Source organism: Tamandua tetradactyla, chromosome 6, assembly GCF_023851605.1.
Source record: "Tamandua tetradactyla isolate mTamTet1 chromosome 6, mTamTet1.pri, whole genome shotgun sequence".
NCBI lineage: Eukaryota > Metazoa > Chordata > Mammalia > Pilosa > Myrmecophagidae > Tamandua > Tamandua tetradactyla.
In genome coordinates, this window is record NC_135332.1 from 29,591,185 (window position 1) to 29,616,969 (window position 25,785).

At 34.6% G+C, this 25,785-nt stretch overlaps 1 protein-coding gene across 1 annotated transcript in view; it reads right to left on the minus strand.

Annotated features, from left to right (window-relative positions):
• The window catches only part of SKAP1 (src kinase associated phosphoprotein 1), a 312,290-nt gene that overhangs the window by 198,921 nt on the left and 87,584 nt on the right, over positions 1–25,785 (minus strand). The window contains exon 4 of the mRNA XM_077164647.1: positions 7,850–7,948. Within this exon, the coding sequence (XP_077020762.1) occupies positions 7,850–7,948 (99 nt within the window). The remainder of the gene's footprint in view (positions 1–7,849; positions 7,949–25,785) is intronic.

Here is a 25,785-nt window from a genome sequence, read left to right on the forward strand (position 1 = left end):
TCATCTTGGAAAAAAGATAAAAAGTTAAGTAGGCAAGAGAGACACAAATGTCTGAAGAACTTGACTGAAACTTTAAAAAAATAGCTTAAGAATAAAGATTACTCTCCTGCAAAGCTGTTTGGGTGCTGGGCTCAGAAGCATGCTGAGATTATCCAGGTGAGGGAGGACAAGCAATCCCCCAGAACAGTGCGAGTAGCAGAGAGGCCAAGCCCACGGAGGTGGTCTCGGTACCGGCTCTGACACTTACTAGTCATAGAAGCTAAAACACTTGGCTTTAGAATTTGGGTTCTTCTTCAGTAAAAGGGAGACTTTACCAAGTCTCTTAGAGCTCTAAAAATTTCATGAAAATGTAGACATGCGTTAAATCTGCAAGGAGTTTATTTTAGTGAAAGAAGAATTACTGAAGATATCCAGCCATCTTCTCACATATGAGAGTGCTTCACAAGGTACTGGATGGAAGGTTAGAGTTTAAATGCACACCAAGAGCCCAAACCATGCTGGGCCAAAGAATGAAAAATGGGCAGTTCATAGACAGATAATTGTTACTGTTTTTTATTCTTCACAAAACATGTATAATCCTTGGTAATCATTTGTTTAAGTTATATAAATTACTGTCAACTTTGAAATCTAGTTAGTCATTTTCATCTGTGATTTATACCAGACTATATAAACGACATGATGTCTTAGATCTAATAAAACATTTATCTTCATGAAAGAGGCCACAGAGATCCTGAGTGACAGTTTACTTACCCTTATCACAGTTAACTCAGCACCAAGTCCTTAATTTCTCCCAATAATCTGAAATCTGATGGACTCATCTGAGACCAACAGAACCTATTCAGAAATACACCATATTCATGAAAGTACATGCCTTACTGTACAACTTGTTCGTTGGTCCCAAAACACAGATATGGAAACAAATTATTTGTACATTATAGCATGTACCTCTAAACACACACACACATAAGTTCTATAGTGTTGACAGGATTATGTGCATTTATTAAAGAAAAATATACCTGCTAGGAACAAAAATGAAAGTAACTGAAGAATAAAAAGAAATTAAGATGAATGTATACCTGAATGTATGCACATATGTATGCACACATGTATGCTTATTTATATATTTATATATGGAGAGAGAGAGAGAGACTATCAAGTCACTTTCATTATCATCCTATCATAGAATGTAAAGGAACTATATATTGCAAATGCATTCACATAGTTTATGTAATTAAAAAAAAATACATGTGAAGAAAGTAATGGGCCAGACCCCATCAGTGAGAAAGAAGCAAATATTTCACTACATTTTGACCACTAATTCACATGGTACTAGGGTATCAATGGCTGGACCTTCAATATGCACATTTTCCTCTAAAGTTGTTAGTAGGATTCTGCCTAAGTTTTACTCTGATGGGTAAGGTCACTAACCTTAATGTATCATTAGTTCACACAACTCAGTAAGCATTTTAAGAACTGCAGTTTATTTCACAAAACAAATATAATGTATATATTAAAATAAGGCCTTATATACAACTTATAACACACAACTCACAACAGGGATCTCAAATTGGTTTGTGAACAATTTTGAAGTCTTAACAGGGGGTGCACTAGGTAGACTGAGATGGCAAAACTAGTTTAATCAGTGGAAGTTTCAAGGATAGGATTTCAGCACAATAAAAGGAAAATTTTTTAAATGATTAGCGGTCTTTAAAAGTACCTAATAATGTGACCTTAAAAACGTAAAACAAACATGTAAAAATAGACAAATCTACAACTGCAATGGGAGATTTTAACAGAGCCTTTTCAGCAGATGAAAGATAAGCTAGGGGTGGCCACAGTGGCTCAGCAGGCAGAGTTCTCACCTGCCATGCCGGAGACCTGGGTTAGATTTCCAGCGCCTGACCATGCAAAAAAAAAAAAAAAGATAAGCTAGGAGAAAAAATATTTGAATAATACTATTTAAAAATACCAAAATAGTAAGAGTTTATTCAATACATACTTATGGGGAGTCTAAAACATATAAGCATAAACAGATCATGCTCTAGGCCACAAAAAATTACAAAAAAGTCCAAAGAATCAAAATAATATAGACTATCTTCTTAAACTAATATGCAATAAAATTAGAAGTCAATAAAAAAGCAGATTTAATAGTTCCTAGAAACTAAAACAAATCAAAACAAAAACACAAAAAAGTACTTCTAAATATTAACATATAGTTTAAAGAGGATAATCACAAAGGAAATTACAAAATACTTAGATGGGACTATGAATTATAATGAAATCAGTACGTTTTTTGGAATACAGTTAAGGTAGTACTTAGAGGATAATATTTAGGATAAAACTGAATACATTAATTTCAAAAATCAACATTATATCTGGTAGAAAAAGCAGTGAGGAAAAGATGTATACAGAGATGTCTCTGTAGAATAGGCATCTACAAAGGACAAACATTCAGGTAATCAGCTTTGGAACTATTTGAATTCCAATCGCCTCATGGATTAGATATGTCATCACTTAGCCAATTCACTTAATTTCCCTAAGCCTCAATTTCTTTACCTGTAACATGAAGATAAGTACCTTTCCCCCACAGCTAGCTTGAGAATTAAATGAAATACACTTGGTACAGCTTAATAAATACTCGGTGTCTGCTTCCTATTACTAGAGGACTTTATCGTCCTTTCCAACTCTTAGAACCTCTGGTTCTAACTCTGGTACAATGAAATTTAAGACAAACTTGAATTCCAGCCACAAAAATTGAATCAATAAATTAAGCTCTCATTTTTAATCCACAACACTAAAATAATTTTGCTTAAAATACATTCAGATATAACATCTTCTTACCATTTTTATAAAAATAAAAACCAAAAATTCTCTACAAAACCTACTATTCTTAATCTTAAATTCAAAATTGATGTATTTCAGAGCTAAAATGGAAAAAAAGTGTAAACACATAGCTGTAAAATGCTGATATTCTTTTATTTTCAGAATCTTCTATATAGTATTGAATCCATCTTTCAGAAAAATCATGGACTTGAAAATGGCCACTATTTATCAATAAAAAGCTCTCCAGTTATTCGTTATTATTCTTCTCCAAGGATGAGAATACCTTTTCTATTCCTTCTCTTTCTGGAGAATAAAACCTTCCCTAAGCTTCAATATTCTGAGTAAACAATAAATTCTAAAAGGATTCTTTCTCACTTCCTTCCAAGTATATCTATTCAATATCAGTTTAACACCCTTTCTTTAATTAGAATGCAAGGATACATATTTCATAATAATACATTATTATACATTTTGGGCTTCTTCTTTTATAAAATAATTTCATTTTTTCTCTTTCTTCTAGAAAGTCACTATACCCTATTTATAGAACCATCACTTTCCCCAGCCCGTCTTTTAAATAATATATGTACACAGGTGTTCTTCAGTATACTAATGAAATTAGTTTACAGACACATTAAAATCTATTGTATATTTTGGACACTGAAAGCACACAGACCTTGGGCTTCATGGTTGGGTGACCTTTTTAAAGTTATTATACTCTGTGCTTCAAACCAAACATTTTTTCTTCAATATAGTAAAGCCCATACCTCCCCAAGGTTAGAAATCTAAATGTAATTATTTGTTAACAAGTTTTCATTCCCAATGGTGGGGTTATGCTCGTGTAGGTGTCTCTCCATAGGGTACAGCCTGCCATCCTCAGACTGAAGGTACTTACAAAAGAAAAGGAGACAGGATAAACTTATGAAGCATGTAATAACATGGATGGACCTAGAGAACATTATGCTGAGTGAGTCTAGCCAAAAGCTAAAAGACAAATACTGTATGGTCCCAATGATGTGAATCGACACTCGAGAATAAACTTGGAATATGTCATTGGTAACAGAGTTCAGCAGGAGTTAGAAACAGGGTAAGACAATGGGTAATCGGAGCTGATGGGATACAGACTGTGCAATAGGAATAGATACAAAAACTCAAAAATGGACAGCACAATAATACCTAATTGTAAAGTAATCATGTTAAAACACTGAATGAAGCTGCATCTGAGCTATAGGTTTTTGTTTTTTTTTTACTATTATTATTACTTTTATTTTTTTTCTCTATATTAACATTCTATATCTTTTTTCTGTTGTGTTGCTAGTTCTTCTAAACCGATGCAAATGTACTAAGAAACGATGATCATGCATCTATGTGATGATGTTAAGAATTACTGATTGCATATGTAGAATGGTATGACGTCTAAAAAAAAAAAAAAAATGGTCAGCACAATACTGCCTAATTGTAATGTAATTATCTTGGAACGCTGAATGAAGCTGCATCTGATCTATAGTTTTTTTTTTGTTTGTTTTGTTTTTTTTTTTCTCTTATATATTTTTGTACTTTTTATTTTTATTTGTGTTTTCTCTCTGTGTTATCACTTTATTTCTTTTTCTGTTGTAGTGCTATTTCTTTCTCTAAATCGATGCATATGTACTGAGAAATGATGACCATACACCTATGTGATGATATTAAGAATTACTGATTGCATATGTAGAATGGATTGATTTCTATTGTTGTGTTAGTTAATTTTTTTTAATTAATAAAAAAAAAAAAAAGGAGAAGGAATTGTGATTAGGTAGCAACATGCTCTCATTTATGCATGGTTTAGCCTTTAAACCTGGTTTTCATTTTTTTGCTGTGCACCTGGCCAGGTTTCCATATTCTTCTAGATCTCTTTGTAGTTTTCACAAAGGCATGACCCAAATATGGCACGCATCACGGTTATTGCTTTCATAATTAAAGTTATGGGTGGATGGGTCAGACAATGTGTCCTTCTAGAATTGTTAGTTTAGGACACTGTTCTGGTTGGAGGTAGAAGATAATGAAGTTGAAATAGTTTTACATTTTAACAGTGACCTTTCATTTTTCTAATAAAGATAAAAATTCAAAAAGCATAAAACAATTGTCATTACAAAGAAAGTTAGAAAAGAAGAATATCTTTTTTCCTGGAGGATCACCTTAGCTATCTCACTAGCAAATGAAGACACTAACTTTATATTTGTTCATTTGTTTACTTTTTAATAGTTCATTTCCCCAGTGAGATGGTAAGCTCCACGAGGGCAGGAACTGTGTCTACTTTTCACTGTATATCTCATTAGCAGTTTAGCACAGTACTTTAGTATTTTCTTGTAATCTCTGAATAAGTATCTGTTAAAATGGTGAATAGGCAGCAAACCAAGAGTTAGTATTACCTACAGTAGTAAAATATAAATAGAAAGGATATAAAGTTTACTCAAAGTTTTAACAACTTTATTAGCCTCTCTTTAATTTCATAGAAAATGTATCTTCATTTTTCAAAGAAAAAGAACAAGCATCTATTGTGCCTATTATGCATCAGGTACTTACGTTTTGTGCCAGATTCAAGGTTTTGAAGAAATTGTTTAAATATTATCTCAGTATCCTAAAATCAAGTTTTTAGTACATAAACAAGTCTATTCCTACCCCTACCACTGACTATGTCACTCTGGGAATTCTTTTAAGTATAAAACCAAAACCAAAAATCTATTAAGTAAGACTTTACTATAACTAATATAATTAACACCTTACTTATGGAGACCATTATGAAACAGTTTTCTACTTTGGAATGTTCCAGATAATAGATTTACCTCTTTTAGCACTAATTTCCTTTTTAATTTTAACTACTTTTAACGAAAATATTTTTTAAGCACACTATGTGCATTTGTAAATTCTTAACCAAAATGCCTAGATCATTAATCCATCTTTTGAATAAGTCAGATAAAAACAGTGGAAAGGTTAAGAGCAGAGATTCTAGAGCCAGATATACTTATATTTAAATTCTGACATTACTACTTACTAGATGTGTAATTTAGGTAAGTTTACTTCTCTGGATTCCACTTCTTTTATCCATAAAATGAGGATATCCTAGTGCCTACCTCTTAGGGCTGTTCTGAGGATTAAATAAATAATAATATATTGAACATAGACACAAGGCAACATAGTGCTCAATAAATGCTAGCTTAAAAAGTTTTAATTTATTAAAGTACTGAGCTCTGGCAGAGCTTGGGCCACTTTCCTCTACAGTATAAATGGCTCCAGGCTGCTATGCTTTTTGAGCTCCTATATAAATTTTATTTTCTTTATAGCTTCTGTTTTCTATATAAGTGTTTAATTGTTTCCTACATCAGTGTTACCTATTAACTAATGCCTTCACAGTACCCCTTCTTCTAATTTGATGCTCCACTCTACTTTTGGCTGAGAAACCAAAACATTATAATGATTAGAAATTTGTAAGAGGGCTTCCAGGGCTCTTACAAGTGTTAACTTGGGACTCAGTAACATCTATTTCAATTTAGGGATCTTTCTAGCATACTTATTGTATTCTCAGATGTGTTTGGGAAAGTTGGAAATACCAAATAAGTGACCTATGGATTAATTAGGCACTACTGCTCTAATTCTGCCAAACATTAGATTAATCAAGAACAAATTAAAAGGTGATTTTTTCATGTTTTGCACTGTTAATTTTCTACAATTACTGATCAGCTACCAATGTAATTATTAAGGTTTTAATCCATACAATGACTTCAGTGTAATATCTAAACCAATATAACCTATGAATACAGATCCCACATTACAAGGCCCAATTTTAAAAACCTGGATAATGCTAACTGCTGGTACACAAAACTCAAGTGAAATAAAATACATCTCTGTTATTAAATCTGTAATTCTGATATCAGTTTCCTGAAAGGAGGTTATCAGTTCATTGAAAGGAGGGAAATAGGAATTGTCAAAAGGGTTAAATGAAATAACACTTAATGGATAAATTAACTAACCAAGAAGAGAAGTAAAAATAGGTATTATAAATGCTTGGAAAACAAAATAGAGAAATTAAGAAGGTAAAGAAATGGAAAGGTTACAGACTATTAGAGAGAAATAAAAAGTTATTTATCAATTTAAGTCCCAACCCTTAAATGAATTATATGCTTACAATCTAATATTCAATTTAGTACTATCTCTATCATTTCTCCACACTGGGAAAAGCATGATAGAGACTTTGATAAGATATCCGTGTGCATCAGTGACAATGAAACCTACTCTGGTGGCCAAACGCCAGAATAGGCCCAATAAACCCTTGGGAGATCCATGCCTGAGCAAGAAACTAGAAATTACCAGGCCAAAATCTTTACATTCATGTATCTTATCTTAAAAATCATGTGTATTTTGCATTCTACTCTATTACATACCCAAGTGTTGTAATATTAAAAAATAATATTTATAATAGCTGCAATATTTAACTCCTCTTATTCCCAAATCTTCAAGCAAAATTGATGCTCCAGGAGGAGCTGCATTGTGGTTCCTGTGGCTTCCCCTTCCCTTGAACAACATCGGTACCATCAGGGGTATATGAGAAGCATGAGTGAAAACGGTATCTTATTATAATATGATGCGCTCAAGGGATTCAAATGATCCACAATAAATTAATAATTCCATAATCATTAAATTAAAGCTCCTAATTCTCATGCAACTCAGTGAAGCTAAGAAATCTGAAAGAACAGTAAACTGGGCCCTGCATCTTCAAATGCTCTCATGCTACAGTTCTTATAAAAAAAGATCAATAACGATGTCTTCCTGCTCCAGTATGGAGTTAGTATTTCCCTAAATACATTAACTTCAGAAGTACTGAATTACCAAGGAGGATCAGCACCACAATGAACCAAATAGTTGTTCTTTGCAAAGTAGTGATTACCAATACAGACAATCCATTGACAGTGCTGGATGCAAAATGACAAAAGGTGAAGACACCAGGACTAACGGTGAAGTATGGACACCCAAAATCCAGAAACATAACACTCACCCTCGTCCAGATAATCTGACAGGAGGGAAGGGCCATGAGTTCCACTGTGATTATCATCAGAGCTGTCCTGTCCTAGGAGGTTTTCACCTTGGTCTCCCACTGTGGAACAAAACAGAAAGAAAATAAGATAGCTTTGAATATCTTTATAAAAGTATTTGTAAATCTTTTCTGGTATTCTCCAAAAAGCGATACAAGTTTTACTTGATAGGCAAGACCACTATCCATTAACATATGAGAAACAGACAAATAAGTTCAAGAATTAACATACATGGATGGGAAATCTTTCACTCAAGTAACTCTCTAACTAGAACCTAAGTACTATCATCTTTAGAGTGGGAGAGCTCTTGACAAGAAACTTCTCCATAACATCACACTTAGAATGAAAACAGCTATATTAATATTTATTCAAATACTCCCTGTTTCCCTTAATTACAAGCTTTACTCTGAATACTTCTTCCTTTTTATATTTCCAAATGAAAGAGAAGCAAAAAGTTAAACTTCTATACCTAACATAATGTAGCAAGGTCAATACTCTTTCCTTTTCTGTAAAGTAGGAGAAGTAAAAATAGAACCTAGACGCTGCTGGGTTTTATTCCTGTTTAAATCACTACTTGTTTTGCAACCTTAAGAAATTTCTCCCTTTGTAATTCTAGTTTACAGTCTAAGCAACCTATCTCCTAGGAATTCTAAAAGCCCTAAGAAGGTAATATTTGTTCTGTAAAATGGCTTTGATAAAAGGTAATGTATATGCAATACTGAATTATGCAATTAAAACACTGCTAATCCCTTTTGGGTGTTTTCAACATACATTGGATTGTATTTTGTAGAAGTGGCCGATGCTATTATGATACTTTAAAAGGTTCAGATGGAAGATATTAGCTCATTCAGAAGCCGGAAGAAAAGGCTATGCATTGCAAACGGTTTTCCTTAAAATTCCCCAAACAGAGGTATGGTATGCTGATAAAAGGACACCACAGCTGCTCAGTTCATTTCACAAACATGAAAAGGGGATTTTCAACTGAATTTCATATTATCTCAAATACTAATTTCCAAAGGAAATCACCAATGCTAATCTCAGTAAACACTGTAGAGTTTTGGCCCTGGATTTCAACTAGGGAGCAGTGAAACCAAACAACCTACATAGAATCTGTATTGCCTCACTTTCAAGGTTTATTTCCTACAATTAAACTAGAAGGACAGGGAGGGTATAAAATGATAAAAAGAGAATGGGCTGTAGCCTTCTCTTTCCATAAATTAGATGATCATATCTAGACTTTCTTCCAGGAATACTCAGCATTCAATAGATGTCCATAACTGAGCTGAACACCTGCAGAAACAGGACTTTAGAAATAAACTAGAGTTTATTGTGGAAAAGAAAAGTAATTTTAAAAACATCTCAAAGACAATTGCCAGTCGAAGCCAGAAGAAATGCTCTCCTGTACTATTTTAGTGATTAGGATGCAACTGCTTATAGTTCAGTGTAAAGTATTACTGTGCAATTTTCAATATTACCCCCAAAAATCTCAAATGCTGGACTAAGGGTTGAAATTTTAGATCAGCGCAAATCCACTGAAATTAAATTATCAACATGATCTAAATGGACTGCCTGGCAAGGTACCCTGAAAATGAGCAGCTAGGTCAAAAGAAGCTTTTTATTTTGAACCAAATAAAGATCCACTAACACAAGAAGAAGAAGAAGAAATAGTAATAGGGATGGTGGGAGTACAAGCAGTTTGAATTGCCAAGCAAAATTTAACATCTGTAGGATATACTGAACATTATTCATCAACTATCATTCTGAACTCAAATTTTTCTGCTTGCTTCAGAAGTCTGTCAAGTTTACTACTAAAGAAAAAAGAAAGTGCAAGAAAAAACCCTACTCTTACACATTCTAGCATTCTAGCCTTTTCTTTTAAAGCAAATCAGAAGGGGATTTCATTTCGCTTTTCTGTTTTTCTAATGAACATTTTATTTTATAATAATTTTAGATTTATAAAAATGTTGCAGATAGTACCAAGACTTCTGAACACCTTTCACCCAGTTTTCCCCAATGTCGATGTATACATCTGTCAAACACAAGAATTAGCATTAGTACATTACTATTAACTAAACTACAGACTTTATTTGGATTTCACCAGTTCTTCCACTAATGACTTCTTTTCTGCTCCAGGATGTAATCACATTGCATTTAAGGTTTGGTTTTTAAAGTCTCATCCAAAATACCTGCCCAGATTTGGCCCTTGATTTACTAACTTTAGATGAAAAAGTCATCTTCACGTGATTATATGGTTTCTGAGTACAGTTACCCAAGGTAGGCTTTAGACAGAGCGTGCCGTGCCAAATTCAAGACTGTGCCTACCCAAAGCTGTACAACCAACACAGTGCAGCAAAATAGAGCCTAGGTCAGTATTAAAAATGGTTGCAATGGGGGAAGCATTTAAAAATATGCTTTACAACAAAGCACAATTAGTTCCTGATGATGGAGGTGTTGTTATGAGTGTTTTTAGTGTCATATCAAGTGGCCCAACTCCCTTAGGCACACACAGAAACAAGCCTAACACTATATAAATAGACACTCCCCTGTAATTAAAAATGATTACAACTACTCAAGATGATACATGGGTGAAAAGTTTTATAGAAGAACCCGCAGTTATTGTGGTCATTTTGGATTTAAGCTTAGAACATCATTTTTCCTTAAAACATAACCATAAGTATTCTCTGGATTTGTCTATAGCTCTGACAACTGGAGTTCCAAGAAGCCACTATTCTTGTCCAGTGGAATCAGATACAAATGATTACAAACTATAGTGACAGACATTTTCACTCAGCAGTTCTACAATTAGGGCCTGGGAACTCCATCTGCTTAGAGCAGCATTCTCACGAGCAAGACCCCTTGCCACCAGAGACACACTCTCCCACTGCAACCCACTCAGAATCAATACATTTCTACACAGATACATACTGTAACACACCATATCTCCATTAATCACATCTACTATCTTCAGTCCCTTCTCTTAGTATTTCTAAAGAAGATCTGGGGGAACTATAGCAAGAGTTTGCCTGCTATTAGCTGGTAATTTGTGGCTCTATCCTAAGAGTCACAAGAATTGGGCACTAGATACATTTCTTAGTATATTCAATGGCAGGTTCTCCACTGAGTATCATGCTGAGGAGCCTATAAGGGGTATAACTTCTCTATTGTTGTTTTCTAGAGTCAAATTCAATTTCATTCATGCACCATACAGTGATAAACTGGGAATTTCTGAGAGTTGGAGCACAAAGATAAAGCAGCTTTGTGTCAGGTGTAAGGTAATTATTTGCTAGGGTTTCTGTGCTATTTGTTTTTATTCCCTATGTTTTCATTAACAGCTAATGAGTTTTCTCCCTTAATTCTGAAATAATAGCTTGGCCACTACAAGTCGGCTTTTTCTGCCATGGATTCAACCAGCTGTTGCTGCTCCATAAACTTTATGGAGAAGTGAATTTAACTGCTAAAAACTTTAATTTCCTAATTCAATTCCAAATAAAATAGGGGGAAAATGAACCAGGATGATATTCCCCTTGTAACTATTTTGACTCACAACAAACCGTCTGGTTCTGAACTTGCAGATACTATTTAGGGACAAAACTGGCCATTATGTCAACGACTTTACCAAAGAAATGATAAAGAAACTAAAGAAGGCAGAAAGCAGTTTAAGCATTAAACACAAAATATAACAATACATTTGCTTATTCAATATACAAAGGCTCAAATTTTTCTTGCATGTTAGTAAAGTCATCTTTTATTTCTTTTCTTTTTTCTTTTTTCCTGAACTATATCCATTGTGTCTTTATTTGAACAGAATGTTAGTTTTTTCCTATTTGTGTTTTTACAAAGATTTTAAAAAACGGAAGTAAAATTCATGGAACATTCCATGAACCAATGTATAAGATTCAATGTAATCTTATACTTTGGCCTCACAGTTTGTGCTTTCAAAGCTCTGTTTAAGGAGTCCCACCCCATTCCCCTCGGGCTGCACAGATATGTGTCCACATTTTCTCCTCTTTTTTTTTTTTTTTTTTTTTTTTTTACAAATAATTACATTTTAATCAATAGATTGAACCAAGACCTCATCAGTTGTTACCTGACAGCCTATGTTGACCATCTTTAAATTGCCAGGTTTGGAGGGAGTGGGAAATTGATATTTTTAATTATATTTGCATATTTGTAATCTACAGATACTGGGACTGTTTTTTTTTTAATAACATAATTACACAAAAATTTTGACAGTCATTGTATATACACTCAAGCAATAATTTCAAATCACATGGTAATTTTTAGAACAGACTCTACACAACTGCCAGAAGAATCTGAATGTGACATTGTTTGGTGCCCTGAGAATACTTGTCTTAATTTACTTGGTGTTTTTTTTTTTTACCTAGGTGTTAAATGACTGTCATTATTTGTATCCTCTCCTGTGCCTAATCAAGTAAATTCACATCACGGAATATTTTCCTACAATAAGACATAACTTTTATTAGTTTTCCCAAACTCTATGAAGAGCTCAGATTCATAGAATGTTATATCTGGAAGGACCCGGAGGGAACTTTTATTTCTTTTCTAATTAATTGTGAGCTGTATCACAAAATTTTTATTTATATCTTCAACCAATTGTTACATGGCTATGAACCTTCTAGGGTTTGCTATTAATTCACTAAGTATCTTTGGACAATATAAGGAAACAGAAATGAATGTAAAGTTGTTTATGATTTTTGTTTTGTTTTTATTGCTGTTATTGGAAAAGAATACATGACCTCTGATTCTACTTAATATTTAAGAACCCATGAGACACAGCTCCCTTGTTAAACTAATAAATCCTCACCAAAATGCTATAAATAAACGTCCCTGACCCAAATCCAGTTAGTTTTCATGTTTGATAGCATTGATGTTGTCAGATTTTCAACCAATTTAAAGAAAAAGTGCAGCTCCCACAGCTGAAGTATGGTTAAGATTAACAAAACTGCTGCTCACCATTCCTCCTTATAACCATTCAACTAAGTTATTGAATATAACACACAACTAAAGATATATGCTAGGTACAGGTGTGCCCATATATGTGAAATGTCACTAACATGTAAATATATTATAGAGCACATCCGCAACACCAAAGCTAAAGTTCTGCCAACACTTCCATTATAAATTACACACCTTTTGCACATACTCATGCATTAGAAAATGTATGGTGTTACCCACAGAACATCTTAGCGGCTTCAATGGTTTCTAAATATCCATTTGGATTTGCGTGGTTAGTTCCTGTGATTAATGCATATGTAGTGAAGGTCTCAAATTCTTCTCTGTTCTATATAGTCTGACTTTCTGCCTATCTTTATTATTTTTTCTCCTACATCTACCCATAACTCAGTGCATAAATATTCTTTTTTCCCAAGGCCCTGGCAGTGGGTGTAATAGTATTGGATGTCATTAAGTCTACAGGATAAATGATGGGCCAGGTAAAGAAAGTTTCAATGTATCATTCTTATAAAAGTTGCTCCAACTAGATCTTGAAAGTATAAGAAGTAAGTCCAGCCTAAGTCTAAATTTTTTGGCTCAGGATGATGCTTACTAATTACATATTCATGCTAAGAATAACAAACTTCTTTAAAATCTTTGCAGAGAGCGGAGCAATCTAAATGCTCAGAAAAGGAACCAAATTTATTAGAAGTGCATAGTATATTCACGGCAACAACACATGTAACTCCAACGACCAAAGGGCTTGTTTGGGAATAATGTTCCCAAAATAAGTTACGTCTCTCAGTGGTGGATTGGACAGGAAAATGACAGTAGGGAGTCAATTGAAAAGCTCTTTTTCACCCTATCCTTCAAAAAAATGATTCTTTGTGATGTAGTTTTCAATTTGGCCAGTAGGGTGAGCTGCAGTGTGTAGCATCATCCTAGTTCTTAACAAAAAAAATGTAACCACTTTAGGCACGCTTTTGCTCCTTCCCCTTCCCCCAGAAAATGGTGAGATTTTTAACCCTTCTTAGGTTTCACATAAAGGCATAAAATCTGGACATAAACAAATTGGAGGCCTGGCAGCAATTATGTATGTGTCAATGATTACTTCAAAAAGCAAGTAATAGGGTGCACGGGTGTTTCAGTGGTACAATGCTCACCTTCAATGCTGGAGACCCAGGTTTGATTTCCGGACCATGCACCCCCATCCCCCACCAAAAAAAAAAAAGCAAGTAGCTGCCTGTCAGCAATCATTCTGGCTTTACACTAACACATCATTCCACCTACCACTGCTGTCAGTCATCAAGTACTAAAATAGCACCTTCTGAGCTAGAATATTTAAAACAGTAATGAGATTTTAACAGAATTCAAAACATGTAAACCTAGGTAGTTGGGAGAATGCAGATAAATATATTATAAAATGAATATATTTATCATACTGGAAGAAGGCAATCATAGTTTGGGATTATGGGTTCATAGTTCTATTTCCCTTGGACTACTGTATTCTCAGTCCTTAATTCTTATTATGAAGCTATTAAACTGAATTTTCAGCATGTTTTGACTTATCGGAGAAAATCACCTGTAATAAAATAAATATACAAAAGCTTACTGAACTCTTACTGGGTACAAGTCCTGGTTCAAATTCTTCATGTACTATTTCATTTAATCCTAAAAAAAATCCTGGGATATATTATTATTCCAAGGCTCCAGATGAAGAAATTGAAACACAGAGATTAAATAATTTACCTGAAGTTACATAAGTGACTCATAAGTGCAGAGCCAGGCTTGGAATCCACCTTGCTTGACTACTAAGCTCTTGTTCTAATCCACTGAACTGTATCGTCTCCGAGTCTGCACGCTTTATAAATTACAATCATTACTCAAAGGCAAAACATACCAAAAGACAGTCAATGACTTGAATTTATGGCATGTCCTGTAAATTAATATTTTTTACTTCAATAAAGTAAATAAATCTATGATCAAAAGTGCAAATCAGTAGCGGTACTAACATTAGGCATGGGAACTGAAACTGATTGACAAAGCTAAATGCAGCCAATGAGTTGGTCCAGAAGGAGCTGTTCTAATTCACAGGCTCAAATATATTATAGTAGTATTGCCATAGTGAATTTTTATTTTAAATACCACTTTCGGTACGAATTTCATGCTTATAAAATTTAATACAACTACTTTGGCTAAGTCAGATCAATAAATTGAAAATTTCCCAATATCTTCTCTTTATCCTATTAGATCCATAAAAAATGAACCAACCCATTTCACACCCAAATACAGCTTTGGCCTGGCTTGATTAAGGCATGTATTTCCTTTTGGAACCATCATGTTTTAAATCACATAAAAGGAAAATGCTTTAAAAAAAAACATAAATGTAGCTATTTTATTACATTGGCTTACTTTGCTCTTTCCTCCCAGGTTTCCCTTTCCTTTCCCAGAAATAACAAATTGCAGTCGACCTTACCACCCACTTACATATTCTAAGATCTATTACACCTCAGTTACTGGACCAACATAGCCTTAAAAAGAAATTCTTGAGAGGAACTATAAGTCCATCTGGATTCCAATATCTACTGCTAAAGGAGTCTGGCACTAACAAAAAAGACAGACCTGCTCCTCTACGGGATCTACAGGCTACAGGCAGAAACAAGAAAAGTTTTACAAATGTCCCAGGAGTCAGAAATAGAACAACACATAGCAAAAAATGGATTATAATTAAGATCAGAAAGCCTGAAAATGTGAACCAGTTTTTAATATACTGAAGGGAAAGAGTTCATTGTAACAGACCTTCAGTGCCACACACACTCCAACAGCAAAGGGTGACAAGATTCAGACTCCCAGTATCGCATCCCACCCCAAACAGGGACTCTTGTACGTGTATACAGGGGTAACAACAACCACCAAAACCTCACTGTCAATGACTCAGCTCAAAGTTTGGTCCCTTTGGAGAGGGAAAATTCACAAATTAGAATACCTCTTTTTTTTTTGCATGGCAGGCACCGGGAATCAAACCCGGGTCTCCAGCATGACAGGCAAGAACTCTGCCTGCTGAGCCACTGTGGCCTGCTTTCTCTTTATTTTTTAAATGTTTTTTTTTCTTTTTTACTGAGGTATCACCCACACAAGTAAATTGCACAAAGCTTAAGCGTATGAGCATCACTTTTTAAGCTTAGGAAAATACCTTTTAGACATGAATTGTGATCAAGAACTTTTCCAGACTGGCAAGTGTATGTTAAATGCATGTCAACAATTCAAGGAGGACAGGCAGGCGTCACAAGATTGGCTCTTCCACTATATGCCTCACAACAGTCAGTAGTAACTGGGAGCTTTACGCTGCATGTTATAATAAATTTCCTTGCCCATAACTAAGCAGTCAACTTCCTCTACTTGTGATACTCTAGCCCTCCTTGTAAACAGTAAATATTAAACAAATTTCTGAGAAAAGCATGTGTTGATGGAAGCATACTGAAAAATTAATGCTTTCTAATGGAATTGGGCCCACCCATCACATTATTCAGCCTCCAAATATCAAACAAATTCACTGGGTTTCAAATTCAAAAGCTTAAACTACTTACAAAAACAAAGACGTTTTAAGCAGAAGAAACCAAAAAGTTTATGTCCATATTAACCACACCTTCTTCCAATATTTTGTTCTGGGTTCAGAACATGCAAATTCACTAAGGGCAGAATTACTTAGGAATTTAATTCTTATGCTAAAATTCTGTGTTGAGAAACTACACTCTTCACCTCATTTTCTGTCTCAGTCCAGGCATAACACTATGTAAAAACACACTTCACATATTATTTCTTCTTGACAAAGGTCATCAAACTAATCAATTAAACTTAAACAATTACTCATTTTTGATTGTTTGATTTTCCTTGCTGTCTAAATTAAGACAAGAATCAGAAACTCTATAGACATTTTTTGCACTCTGATTTTTTTGGTGGTAACATACACATAAAATTTGCTATTTAAAGTGTATAATCCAATAGCATTAAGCATATTTACAATGTTGTGCAACCATCACATTTCAGAAGTTTTTCATCACCCAAAATGGAAATCCTGTATCCATTAACCAGTCATTCCCCATTCCCATCTTCTCTCAGTCCTAGATAACTTCAATCTTCTTTCTTCTCTATGAATTTGCCTATTCTGAATATTTCATACAAATAAAATCATATATTTTTCCTTTTGCATCTAGCTTATTTCACTTAGCATGTTCTCAAGGTTCATCCATGTTGTAACATGTACAATACCTCATTTCTTTTAAAGCTGAAGAATATTCATTCCATTGTATGGATATACCACTTATGTTTATCCATTCATCTGTTGATGGACAATTGCACTGTTTCTACCCTTTAGCTATTATGTACCGAAGTTCTATGAACATTCATGTTCAAGTTTATGTTTGAACACCTGTTTCCAATTTTTGATGATATAAATCCAGGATTGGAATTGCTGAGTCATATGGTAATTTTATGTTCTATACTTAACTTTATTGAAACTACCAAACTGTTTTCCTCACCACCTGCGCATTTTACATTCCCATCAGCAATGTACAAGGGTCCATATTCTCTGAATCCTTGCCAACATTAGTTGTTTTCCCTTTTTTTCTATTAATTATGGCCATTCTAATAGTGGTGAAGTATATTTCATTGTGGTTTTGACTTGCATTTCCCTAATGACTAATGACATTGAGCATCTTTTCATGTGCTTACTGGCTATCTGTATATCTTCTTCGGAGAAATGTCTATTCAGATCCTTTGTCCATTATAATTGGGTTGTTTGTCTTTTTGTTGTTTCTATGAACTTTTAATTACCACATATGAAAAGATAGAGATGGGGTTAAAAAATTATTCATTATCAGTTAACATGGGTATTATATGATCAACATTTCATTATTTATTTTAAAATTCACTTTTAAATTATGTTGATTCAGTATTCCTATATTCTGCTGGTTCTCAAACACTAAAACAGAGAATGCTGCTGTCTTATACCATCATTAGGGTCTCACCTATAAATTCAAGTGTAAAAATAAATAAAAGGGAAAAACGTGACTAGATAAGAAATCACCACATCATGAACCTACTAAAAAAGAGCACATCAGCATGTTAAATAAAAATTATTGTAAGCCTCTTTATTAAATAAAAAAGTTAAGCATATCTCAAATACAATTCCAAGTCTTACAAGAAGTCATATAGTGAAAAACACATCTCCCTCCTCCCTACACACTCAGTCCTTCTCTCCAAAAACAACCATTTTGAGGTTTCTTGGGTGTTCTATGAGTTATCTATCTAAATGTCACAAGTGCCTCTGGCTGTAGTTTGCATGTCTTCTTTTTAAACAAATGGTAGGATTTGTTCTGTTCTGTACCCTGTTTTTCCCCTTAACCATTTATCTTGGAGACTGCACCACATCAGCACATATAGATTTACCTCATTTTGTATTAACTAACTTTTTTTAATTAATTTTTTTTAAATACAAAAAAACACCGAACGCAAACATTCTTAACTTTTGATCATTCCATTCTACATATATAATCAGTAATTCACAATATCATCACATAGTTGCATATTCATCATCATGATCATTTCTTGGAACATTTGCATCTATTAAGAAAAACAAACAAAAAGAAAACAAAAAAATACACATACCATACCCCTTACCCTTCCCTTTCATTGATCACTAGCATTTCAAACTAAATTTATTTTATATTTGTTCCCCTTATTATTTATTTTTATTCCATATGTTTTACTCATCTGTTGATAAGGTAGATAAAAGGAGCATCAGACACAAGGTTTTCACAGTCACACAGTCACATTGTGAAAGCTATATCATTATACAATCATCTTTAAGAAACATGGCTACTGGAACACAGCTCTACGTTTTCAGGCAGTTCCCTCCAGCCTCTCCATTACATCTTGACTAACAAGCCGGTATCTATTTAATGTGTAAGAATAACCTCCAGGATAACCTCTTGACTCTGTTTGGAATCTCTCAGCCATTGACTCTTTATTTTGTCTCATTTCACTCTTCCCCCTTTTGGTCGAGAAGGTTTTCTCAATCCCTTGATGCTGAGTCCCAGCTCATTCTAGGATTTCTGTCCCACGCTGCCAGGAAGGTCCACACCCCTGGGAGTCATGTCCCATGTAGACAGGGGGAGGGTGGTGAGTTTGCTTGTTGCATTGGCTAGAGAAAGAGGCCACATCTGAGCAACAACAGAGCTTCTCTTGGGGGTGACAGGCCTAATTTTAAGTAGGCTTGACCTATCCTTTGTGGGATTAAGTTTCATATGAACAAACCTCAAGATTGGGGGCTCAGCCTACAGTTCTGGTTGTCCACACTGTTTGTGAGAATATCAAGAACTCAACTTGGGGAAGTTGAATTTTCCCCCTTTCTCACCATTCCCCGAAGGAGACTTTGCAAATACTTTTTTATTCACTGTTCAAATCACTCTGGGATTTACTGGGGCATCACTCTGGACAAACCAACAAAATTTCACGTCCTACTCAAAGTTTCATGTACTTATGGTTTAACTAACTCTTTAAAATTAAAAAATAATACATGTTCATGGTGAAAATTTAAATGATTAACAAAGGATATACATAATGAAAATACTGTCTTCCACTTATACATATATACCACTCCCCAGAAGCTATTACTGTTGACAGATTATTTTGTATATTTCCAAAAATATTCTATACACAAATAAAAGTGTATATCTACAAAGGCAAATATTTGCCTATATTTTTAAGTGAAACATACACTTAAAAATACACCTTGGACATGAGAGAGTTAGAATGGGCATAGCTCAGATACTCCAAAGAGTAGGAAAGATCGAGGGTGATGGTGGAGTTGCACAGAGGGGAAAGGGTTGAACAGACAAATACAATTGCTGAATCATGATATTGATGTATCTTTTAATCTCCAGTGTCTTAGAGTAGCTAGAAAATCTAAAATTGTAGAATGGTAGCCCATGCCAAACTCTGAAATCTGTTGTACACCTAACTGTTGCGCTGTGCTTTGAAATTTATTGCTTCTTTTTACATTGGTTATTTTTCACAAAAAAAAGAAAAAAAAAGTCGATTGTGGTGATAAAATATATATATATTTCTTCTACCCTCTAATGTTCTGGAACAGCTAGAAGGAAAAATCTGAGATGATGGTATGGCAGCCCATGACAAACTCTGGGATCTGTCCTGTAACTACTTGTTGAAAAGTGCTTTGAAAACTATTGCTTTTTTCTTTCTTTGCTCTGTATATATGTTACATTATACAATTTTAAAAGTTTTTTTAAAAAAGGGAAATTTTCACACGACAATTAAGAAAATGTATTCTCAATAAAATGTTAACATTTACAACAGAAAAAAAATACACCTTGGAGATTATTCCATGTTACACTCACATGCATTATTATTTTTTTTTTATTAATTAACGGAAAAAAAGAAATTAACCCAAGATTTAGAAATCATGCCATTCTACATATGCAATCAGTAATTCTTAACATCATCACATAGATGCATGATCATCGTTTCTTAGTACATTTGCATCGGTTTAGAAGAACTAGCAACACAACAGAAAAAGATATAGAATGTTAATATAGAGAAAAAAATAAAAGTAATAATAATAGTAAAAAAAAAAAAAAAACCTATAGCTCAGATGCAGCTTCATTCAGTGTTTTAACATGATTACTTTACAATTAGGGATTATTGTGCTGTCCATTTTTGAGTTTTTGTATCTAGTCCTGTTGCACAGTCTGTATCCCATCAGCTCCAATTACCCATTATCTTACCTTGTTTCTAACTCCTGCTGGACTCTGTTACCAATGACATATTCCAAGTTTATTCTCGAATGTTGGTTCACATCAGTGGGACCATACAGTATTTGTCCTTTAGTTTTTTGCTAGACTCACTCAGCATAATGTTCTCTAGGTCCATCCATGTTATTACATGCTTCATAAATTTATCCTGTCTTAAAGCTGCATAATATTCCATCGTATGTATATACCACAGTTTGTTTAGCCACTCGTCTGTTGATGGACATTTTGGCTGTTTCCACCTCTTTGCAATTGTAAATAACGCTGCCATAAACATTGGTGTGCAAATGTCCGTTTGTGTCTTTGCCCTTAAGTCCTTTGAGTAGATACCCAGCAATGGTATTCCTGGGTCATATGGCAATTCTATATTCAGCTTTTTGAGGAACCGCCAAACTGCCTTCCACAGTGGTTGCACCATTTGACATTCCCACCAACAGTGGATAAGTGTGCCTCTTTCTCCGCATCCTCTCCAGCACTTGTCATTTTCTGTTTTGTTGATAATGGCCATTCTGGTGGGTGTGAGATGATATCTCATTGTGGTTTTGATTTGCATTTCTTTAATGGCCAGGGACATTGAGCATCTCTTCATGTGCCTTTTGGCCATTTGTATTTCCTCTTCTGATAGGTGCCTGTTCAAGTCTTTTTCCCATTTTGTAATTGGGTTGGTTGTCTTTTTGTTGTTGTTGAGTTGAACAATCTCTTTATAAATTCTGGATACTAGACCTTTATCTGATATGTCATTTCCAAATATTGGCTCCCATTGTGTAGGCTGTCTTTCTACTTTCTTGATGAAGTTCTTTGATGCACAAAAGTGTTTAATTTGGAGGAGCTCCCATTTATTTATTTCCTTCTTCAGTGCTCTTGCTTTAGGTTTAAGGTCCATAAAACCGCCTCCAATTGTAAGTTTCATTAGATATCTCCCAACATTTTCCTCTAACTGTTTTATGGTCTTAGACCTAATGTTTAGATCTTTGATCCATTTTGAGTTAACTTTTGTATAGGGTGTGAGATATGGGTCTTCTTTCATTCTTTTGCATATGGATATCCAGTTCTCTAGGCACCATTTATTGAAGAGACTGTTCTGTCCCAGGTGAGTTGGCTTGACTGCCTTATCAAAGATCAAATGTCCATAGATGAGAGGGTCTATATCTGAGCACTCTATTCGATTCCATTGGTCGATATATCTATCTTTATGCCAATACCATGCTGTTTTGACCACTGTGGCTTCATAATATGCCTTAAAGTCAGGCAGCGCGAGACCTCCAGCTTCGTTTTTTTTCCTCAAGATGTTTTTAGCAATTCAGGGCACCCTGCCCTTCCAGATAAATTTGCTTATTGGTTTTTCTATTTCTGAAAAATAAGTTGTTGGGATTTTGATTGGTATTACATTGAATCTGTAAACCAATTTAGGTAGGATTGACATCTTAACTATATTTAGTCTTCCAGTCCATGAACACGGTATGCCCTTCCATCTATTTAGGTCTTCTGTGATTTCTTTTAGCAGTTTTTTGTAGTTTTCTTTATATAGGTTTTTTATCTCTTTAGTTAAATTTATTCCTAGGTATTTTATTCTTTTAGTTGCAATTGTAAATGGGATTCGTTTCTTGATTTTCCCCTCAGCTTGTTCATTACTAGTGTATAGAAATGCTACAGATTTTTGAATGTTGATCTTGTAACCTGCTACTTTGCTGTACTCATTTATTAGCTCTAGTAGTTTTGTTGTGGATTTTTCCGGGTTTTCGACGTATAGTATCATATTGTCTGCAAACAGAGATAGTTTTACTTCTTCCTTTCCAATTTTGATGCCTTGTATTTCTTTTTCTTGTCTAATTGCTCTGGCTAGAATCTCCAACACAATGTTGAATAATAGTGGTGATAGTGGACATCCTTGTCCTGTTCCTGATCTTAGGGGGAAAGTTTTCAATTTTTCCCCATTGAGGATGATATTAGCTGTGGGTTTTTCATATATTCCCTCTATCATTTTAAGGAAGTTCCCTTGTATTCCTATCCTTTGAAGTGTTTTCAACAGGAAAGGATGTTGAATCTTGTCAAATGCCTTCTCTGCATCAATTGAGATGATCATGTGATTTTTCTGCTTTGATTTATTGATGTGGTGTATTACATTAATTGATTTTCTTATGTTGAACCATCCTTGCATATCTGGGATGAATCCTACTTGGTCATGATGTATAATTCTTTTAATGTGTTGTTGGATACGATTTGCTAGAATTTTATTGAGGATTTTTGCATCTATATTCATTAGAGAGATTGGTCTGTAGTTTTCTTTTTTTGTAATATCTTTGCCTGGTTTTGGGATGACGGTGAAGTTGGCTTCATAGAATGAATTAGGTAGTTTTCCCTCCACTTCGATTTTTTTGAAGAGTTTGAGCAGAGTTGGTACTAATTCTTTCTGGAATGTTTGATAGAATTCACATGTGAAGCCGTCTGGTCCTGGACTTTTCTTTTTAGGAAGCTTTTAAATGACTAATTCAATTTCTTTACTTGTGATTGGTTTGTTGAGGTCATCTATTTCTTTTTGAGTCAAAGTTGGTTGTTCATGTCTTTCCAGGAACCCGTCCATTTCATCTAAATTGTTGTATTTATTAGCGTAAAGTTGTTCATAGTATCCTGTTATTACCTCCTTTATTTCTGTGAGGTCAGTAGTTATGTCTCCTCTTCCATTTCTGATTTTATTTCTTTGCATCCTCTCTCTTCTTCTTTTTGTCAATCTTGCTAAGAGCCCATCAATCTTACTGATTTTTCTCATAGAACCAACTTCTGGTCTTATTGATTTTCTCTATTGTTTTCATGTTTTCAATTTCATTTATTTCTGCTCTAATCTTTGTTATTTCTTTCCTTTTGCTTGCTTTGGGATTAGTTTGCTGTTCTTTCTCCAGTTCTTCCAAGTGGACAGTTAATTCCTGCATTTTTGCCTTTTCTTCTTTTCTGATATAGGCATTTAGGGCAATAAATTTCCTTCTTAGCACTGCCTTTGCTGCGTCCCATAAGTTTTGATATGTTGTGTTTTCATTTTCATTCGCCTCAAGGTATTTACTAATTTCTCTTGCAATTTCTTCTTTGACCCACTCATTGTTTAAGAGTGTGTTGTTGCGCCTCCACGTTATTTGTGAATTTTCTGGCACTCCGCCTATTATTGATTTCCAACTTCATTCCTTTATGATCCGAGAAAGTGTTGTGTATGATTTCAATCTTTTTAAATTTGTTAAGACTTGCTTTGTGACCCAGCATATGGTCTATCTTTGAGAATGATCCATGAGCACTTGAGAAAAAGGTGTATCCTGCTGTTGTGGGATGTAATGTCCTATAAATGTCTGTTAAGTCTAGCTCATTTATAGTAATATTCAGATTCTCTATTTCTTTATTGATCCTCTGTCTAGATGTTCTGTCCATTGATGAGAGTGGTGAATTGAAGTCTCCAACTATTATGGTATATGTGTCCATTTCCCTTTTCAGTGTTTGCAGTGTATTCCTCACGTATTTTGGGGCATTCTGGTTCGGTGCGTAAATATTTATGATTGTTATGTCTTCTTGTTTAATTGTTCCTTTTATTAGTAGATAGTGTTCTTCTTTGTCTCTTTTAACTGTTTTACATTTGAAGTCTAATTTGTTGAATATTAGTATAGCCACTCCTGCTCTTTTCTGGTTGTTATTTGCATGAAATATCTTTTCCCAACCTTTCACTTTCAACCTATGTTTATCTTTGGGTCTAAGATGTGTTTCCTGTAGACAGCATATAGAAGGATCCTGTTTTTTAATCCATTCTGCCAGTCTATGTCTTTTGATTGGGGAATTCAGTCCATTAACATTTAGTGTTATTACTGTTTGGATAATATTTTCCTCTACCATTTTGCCTTTTGTATTATATATATCATATCTGACTTTCCTTCTTTCTACACTCTTCTCCATACCTCTCTCTTCTGTTTTTGTATCTGACTCTAGTGCTTCCTTTAGTATTTCTTGCAGAGCTGGTCTCTTGGTCACAAATTCTCTCAGTGACTTTTTGTCTGAGAATGTTTTAATTTCTCCCTCATTTTTGAAGGACAATTTTGCTGGATATAGGAGTCTTGGTTGGCAGTTTTTATCTTGTAGTAATTTAAATACATCATCCCACTGTCTTCTAGCTTCCATGGTTTCTGCTGAGAAATCTACACATAGTCTTATTGGGTTTCCCTTGTATGTGATGGATTGTTTTCCTCTTGCTGCTTTCAAGATCCTCTCTTTCTCTTTTACCTCTGACATTCTAACTAGTAAGTGTCTTGGGGAATGCCTATTTGGGTCTAATCTCTTTGGGGTGTGCTGCACTTCTTGGATCTGTAATTTTAGGTCTTTCATAAGAGTTGGGAAATTTTCAGTGATAATTTCTTCCATTAGTTTTTCTCCTCCTTTTCCCTTCTCTTCTCCTTCTGGGACACCCACAACACGTATATTTGTGCGGTTCATATTGTCCTTGAGTTCCCTGATACCCTGTTCAAATTTTTCCATTCTTTTCCCGATAGTTTCTGTTTCTTTTTGGAATTCAGATGTTCCATCCTCCAAATCACTAATTCTATCTTCTGTCCCTTTAAATCTATCATTGTAGGTATCCATTGTTTTTTCCATCTTTTCTACTTTATCCTTCACTTCCATAAGTTCTGTGATTTGTTTTTTCAGTTTTTCTATTTCTTCTTTTTGTTCAGCCCATGTTTCTTCATGTCCTCCCTCAATTTATCGATTTTGTTTTTGAAGAGGTTTTCCATTTCTGTTCGTATATTCAGCATTAGTTGTTTCAGCTCCTGTATCTCATTTGAACTATTGGTTTCTTCCTTTGACTGGGCCATATTTTCAATTTTCTGAGCGTGATCCGTTATCTTCTGCTGGCATCTGGGCATTTAGTCAGATTTCCCTGGGTGTTGGACCCAACAGGTTGAAAGATTTTTTGTGAAATCTCTGGGTTCTGTTTTTCTTATCCTGCCCAGTAGGTGGTGCTCGTGGCACACGTTTGTCTGCGGGTCCCACCAGTAAAAGGTGCTGTGGGTCCTTTAACTTTGGAAAACTCTCGCCGTCCGGGAGGTTCGCCAGACGAAGCGTCTTGGAAGAGTGCCAGCCAGCCCGGGGGT